The sequence below is a fragment of the Physeter macrocephalus genome, chromosome 15 (assembly GCF_002837175.3).
Source record: "Physeter macrocephalus isolate SW-GA chromosome 15, ASM283717v5, whole genome shotgun sequence".
Taxonomy (NCBI): domain Eukaryota; kingdom Metazoa; phylum Chordata; class Mammalia; order Artiodactyla; family Physeteridae; genus Physeter; species Physeter macrocephalus.
This window is the reverse complement of record NC_041228.1, coordinates 38,555,547-38,561,546: the sequence shown is the minus strand read 5'-3', so window position 1 is coordinate 38,561,546 and position 6,000 is coordinate 38,555,547. Positions and strand designations below refer to the sequence as shown.

The window sequence follows — 6,000 nt, the reverse complement described above, 5'->3', positions numbered from 1 at the left end:
GCGTCCGGAGCCTGTGCTCCGCGACGGGAGAGGCCACAACAGAGGGAGGCCCGCATACCACAAAAAAAAAAAAAAAAAAAAAAAAACGAACCTGAAATCAATAAATGTGGAAAAATCACCATAAAGCTTTATAAAGCCTGTAGAGATTTATGTTTCTATTAATGTTCTGATAGAAGTTGAAACATAGGCTACAGTTACTCTTCAAACTTTATGGCTGTCTAAGCCTTTTACAAAAAAAGATAATTTTACCGAGTACTTTACTAGATTTTTATCTCTCACCCCCACCACCACCACCATACTTATTAAGAAAAGAGTTTATATGTTAAATAGTGCCGATTCACTTCCTTAAACTTTTTTTTTTTTTGACAAAATAAAGGTTTTTTTTCCGACAGGAAGCCCTAAGAGACCTGGCTTATGGACAGCAATTTTCCAAATCTGGGTTTCTTATTTGTGAGGTTTAAGCAAAACAATTGACAGCTTTGGCATTCAAATCTCCTAATAATATTGTGTTAATGAATGCTTGGTGTAAGGTGAGCAATTGGTTCCAGACATCTACTAGATACTTTTTTTTTTTTTTTTTGGCTGCTCTGGGTCTTAGTTGCAGCACTAGGGATCTTCCTTGTGGCATGCGGGATCTTTAGTTGCAGCGTATGGACTTCTTAGTTGTGGCATGTGAACTCTTAGTTACGGCATGCATGCAGGATCTAGTTCCCCGACCAAGGATCGAACCCAGGCTCCCTGCATTGGGAGCACAGAGTCTTACCCACTGGACCACCAGGGAAGTCTCATACTTCTAGTATGGGAGGTCCCATACTACATACATATTTACTTATAAAAATGACTTCTACATTAAAACATAACCAAGTGTATCTTATTGAGAGATTTATCAGGATTGTGAGAAATAAATTCTTAATTGTGTATGCCTGATAGCTTAGAAACTGTCTTTCTATTGTTAATGTCATCAGTGATATATTAAAAGCAGTAGGTACCATTTATTGAGCACTTACTGCGTTGCTCTGAACTGCTTTACATGTATCTAATATAATCCTTTCAGCAATCCTGTGAAGTTGGTACATAGCCAATTAAGATTGAGACATTTGACCAAAATCACATAGTTATTAAGTGGTAGAGCAATATTCAGATATAGGTCTGTTTGACTCTGAGGTCCATGCTCTTAACCTCTATGCTGTTACTATGTAATACTGGCTCTGGATACCTGCTCATGGTAGTAAATTTAGAAATATAGGAAGGGACTTCCTTTTTTGTAACACATTTCACACTTGTAATCACTTGTTCCATGTTTTTCCTCTACTGGACCATAAATTCTTGCTTATGATGTTTTCAGTCTCTCCCCATCCTCTACTGGTTTAGCCCCTCTTCTCCCTTTTCGCACTTCCCATGACAGAATCTGTCACTCTGTACTTAATTGTTGTACTTACTTATCTTCATCACTGAGTAGACAGACTGAGCTCCATGTGGGGAGGGATTATTTCATACTCATTTTTGTACCTCTGTTACCTGTCTAGCTCAAGTTCTAGTATTTAGTAAGTACTTTATAAGATGAAATTCCTATAACTCCATTGTTAAGATGTATCTATTATTAATGTATTCTTTTCTTTTATCTCTTCCTCTTATAAATTTGGGATCATGTTACACAGGCAATTTTGTCTATGATATTTATTCTATGAGCATTTTCCGAGATCATAATATATTTATCTAAAACATAGATTTTTTAAAAAGTCTTCATGAGGTCATTTAATAATACCTCCCCTCTAAACAAAAATAATAGAATTCATGTGGAAAAATAAGAATAGTGAAGAAAATAAGAGTAATACAGGCAGATTTGTTGTTCTAGATAATAAAATGTATTACAAGTTATATTTTGTATGACAGGAATAAATGAATGGAACAAATTCCAGAAACAGACTGAAGTGTATATTTAAGAATTTAATATTTGGTAAAAGTAGCATTTGGCGTTAATTGGGGAAAGGTTGGACTTTTTTTCAATAAAGAGCAATGTTAGAATGACTTGTTAACCATTTAGAAATAAAGCCTAACTTCTGTTATGTTAACATTAAGTAGTTATTATAGATGTATATATGGATGTGTATGATGTCCAGGGAGAGGAGGGAAGAATTAACTTTGAGAGCTACTTATCTAACCAGGCAGGGTAAAGCCAAAGGTTGTCTGTCTCTTTTAGAATAAGCCAGTGATAGCTTCCCAAAGGAGGTAAAAATTCAGTGCTTCCTAGCGTGAAAGAATTTGGAAGTCTAGATTAGAAATTTATTCTTGAAAAAAAAAAAATATTCTTGAGAAGAGGGTGATAGAAGCCCTGAAAGTGACTCACATATTTTGGAAAGATAAAAGTAGCATTGAATAATCTGAAAAAATACAAGAAGGTAAAGTATTTTTTTAAAAAGAGGAGAAAAAGAAGAGGTTGACTATTTTGCATGACTTGGTGAATTTGAAGAAGAACCTAATCTCAAACAGTTCATAAGGAGGGGAGGAGCATGATTTTGGCACTACTGTTAGAGATTGACTCATTTTATACCCTGAGGGGAAGAATCAGAAAAAAATGACCAAGTCCTAGACGAAGTTAGACATAAACAGTGAAAAGAAAGCAAATTCAGGGGATAAACTTCCTTTGATAATAAAGGAAGTAGCGAGAGTGGAATAAATGGTTAATTCATAAGTTTTCTGGAGTTTCTTAGACATTCCATCTAGTCATATAATGTGCCCAGCAGAAGTTGGGTAAAGGTTTTTACCATCATGTTATTGGGTATTTTTCCTAGCTCTTAAAATGTACTTGGGAGGAAGAAGAGCAGTAGTTTAAAATTACAGCTTAGTTCAACATAAGGAATTTTGGGTTTTGCATTTAGTTTTTGGCAGAAGTGACAGATACCTAATTCACACTGTTAAATTTTAGATGGTATGTCTTCCGCTGATCCCAGCTCTGATTGGAATGCGCCAGCAGAAGAGTGGGGAAATTGGGTAGATGAAGAAAGAGCTTCACTTCAGAAGTCCCAGGAACCAATTCCTGATGATCAAAAAGTGAGTAAAGGGATTGGTGGGTATGTTTATTTCTCTGTGCAACCAACTGTATTGGAATTATTAAGGGTTACATTCTGTATTACAAATATATCCAGGGGTAGAGTTGCTTCAGAGAGACATTCTAATCATAGTTGCTTCAGTCATCTTATGTCCGCATGCCTTCTCTCTATTACTGTTTCTTCTTTCCACAAATTATTGAGGATTCTACTATGTGGAAAGCACTATTATATACTGATAAGAAAAAAAACGCACAATTCCTGTCCTCATCAGAATTATTATAACAGCCTACCAACTCTTAGTGTGTTTAGAGAAGAGTAGATTGGTTCTCAATGAAAAATTAAGGAAAGCTTCATAGCAAGATAAGACTGAGAACCTTATGAAAAAGGGACCAAGGCAGGAAAGTAACATGTTTGGTGGAGAGGTATAATACACGTGTGGAATCATTTGGTGGTAGGATCGATTGTTTGTATGTCAGTCTTCCCCTTCTAGGCTTCATTCCTTAAAGAAAGGCACTGTGAAGTTTTTATTTTTGTAGCTCTATAAACTAGAGCTACAAAACATGCTTCACATTCAGTAAATGAATAAATAGATGAAATGAGTGATATATATACCTTGCCACATTTTTATGGAATTTCTAGAAGTAATGAGAACCTACTGACAGCTTTTAAACTAGGGATAACCTAATCATTGCTAGGGTTAGAAAAATTAGGCTGGGAGCTTCCCTGGTGGTCCAGTGGGTACGACTCCAAGCTCCCAACGCAGGAGGCCCGGGTTTGATCGCTGGTCAGGGAACTAGAATCCTGCATGCTTGCTGCAACTAAGATCACTCATGCTGCAACTAAAAGATCCCACATGCCACGACTTCCCTGGTGGTCCAGTGGCTAAGACTCCGCACTCCCAATGCAAGGGCCCAGGTTCGATCCCTGGTCAGGGAACTAGATCCCACATGCCACAACTAAGAGTTCAAATGCCACAACTGAAGATCCTGCATGCCACGACTAAAAAAAGATCCCATGTGCCACAACGAAGATCCCGCACATGGCAACAAAGATCCCGCGTGCCGCAACTAAGACCCAACACAGCCAGCCAAACAAACAAATAAATAAATAAATAAAAGAATAAAAAGATCACTCATGCCGCAACTAAAAAGGATCCTGCGTGCTTCAACGAAGATCCTGTGTGCCACAACTAAGACCTGGCACAGCCTAAATAAATAAGTTTTTTGAAAAAGAAAAATTAGGCTGGATATAACAAAAATGAGAAGACTAATTTGGGAGGCTATTTTGTACTATTTTGATTGCATGAATCGGGAGGAGATAATGAACTAAGTTGATAGCTTTGAAAAATAAATGGAAGTGGTTATTTACAAGAGACATTAAGCTACTGATCGAACTTTTCTACTGGTTGGTTATAGAAAGAAGGGTGAAAAGTCAAAGAGGCTCTGAAGATACTAGGGCCGTTATTATTCAACAGACATTAATTGCATCTGCCATGGGTCAGGTATTGTGCTAATAGAGAAACAAGACACAATTACTGCCTTCGAGGAGCCTACAGTCTAGTTAGGGAAGAGAGGAGGGAGACAGGTGCATTGGAAGATAAAAATAATGTTATAATGTGTTAGGTATTATGGAAGCAGGTGGGCGTTTTAGCACAGGCATCCCAGAGGTAAAAGCAGAATGTATAGCAAAGAGTGGTCAGAAATGAGACTGGAAAGGGAAGCAGAAGCCAGGTTCTACAAGCCCTTGAATGTCATGTTTAAAACCTTGGATTTCCCACCTGCCAATGCTGGGGACACGGGTTCGAGCCCTGGTCCGGGAAGATCCCACATGCCGCAGAGCAACTAAGCCCATGCGCCACAACTACTGAGCCTGTGCTCTAGAGCCCGGGAGCCACAACTACTTAGCCCGCGTGCTGCAACCTCTGAAGCCCGCGCACCTAGAGCCCGTGCTCCGCAACAAGAGAAGCCACCGCAATGAGAAGCCCACGCACCACAACGAAGAGTAGCCCCTGCTCACCGCAACTAGAGAAAGTCCATGTGCAGCAACGAAGACCCAATGCAGCCATAAATTAATTAATTAATTTTTTTTTTAAACCTGGGATTTTGTCCTATAAATAACGGAAGAATTTTAATCTAAAGTGCTGTGCTTTTTGGTTTTTGGTGTTTTTGTTTGGTTGGTTTTGGTTTGATTTGCGGTTTTTTTGTTTTTGTGGGTTCTTTGGGTTTTGTTTTGTTTTTGTTTTGGCTGCTCTGGCAATTCATGTAGAAAAAGGAGTGGAGGCATAATGAGAATAAAGGTATACCTGTATACCATTCTTACCACTGCTGTACAGGACTACTAGAACAACCTCTAAATTGGTATTCCTGTACAGTAGTGGTAAGAATGGTATACAGAGTAGAGGACAGATTTGAAAAATAAATTGAAGCAAAATCAACAGAACATATGGTTAGAATTGATTGGAGAAAGAATCATCAAAAATGACTTCCAGGGGCTTCCCTGGTGGCTTAGTGGTTAAGAATCCGCCTGCCAATGCAGGGGGCACGGGTTCAAGCCCTGGTCCGGGAAGATCCCACATGCCACGGAGCAACTAAGCCCGTGCATCACAACTACTTAGCCTGCACTCTAGAGCCCGCGAGCCACAACTGCTGAGCCCGCGTGCCACGACTACTGAAGCCCGTGTGCCTAGAGCCCATGCTCCACAACTACTTAGCCTGCACTCTAGAGCCCGCGAGCCACAACTGCTGAGCCCGCGTGCCACGACTACTGAAGCCCGTGTGCCTAGAGCCCATGCTCCGCAACAAGAGAAGCCACCGCAATGAGAAGCTCATGCACCGCAACAAAGATTAGCCCCCACTCGCTGCAGCTAGAGAAAGCCGTGCGCAGCAATGAAGACCCAATGCAGCCAAAAAATAATAAGTAAATAAATAAATTTAAAAAAAAAATGACTTCC

At 39.4% G+C, this 6,000-nt stretch overlaps 1 protein-coding gene across 3 annotated transcripts in view; it reads left to right on the top strand.

Annotated features, from left to right (window-relative positions):
* The window catches only part of MTDH (metadherin), a 56,470-nt gene that overhangs the window by 39,041 nt on the left and 11,429 nt on the right, over positions 1 to 6,000 (top strand). For all 3 annotated transcript variants that reach the window (XM_007101324.4, XM_007101325.4, XM_028500482.2), the window contains one exon: positions 2,927 to 3,051. In XM_007101324.4, the coding sequence (XP_007101386.1) occupies positions 2,927 to 3,051 (125 nt within the window). The remainder of the gene's footprint in view (positions 1 to 2,926; positions 3,052 to 6,000) is intronic.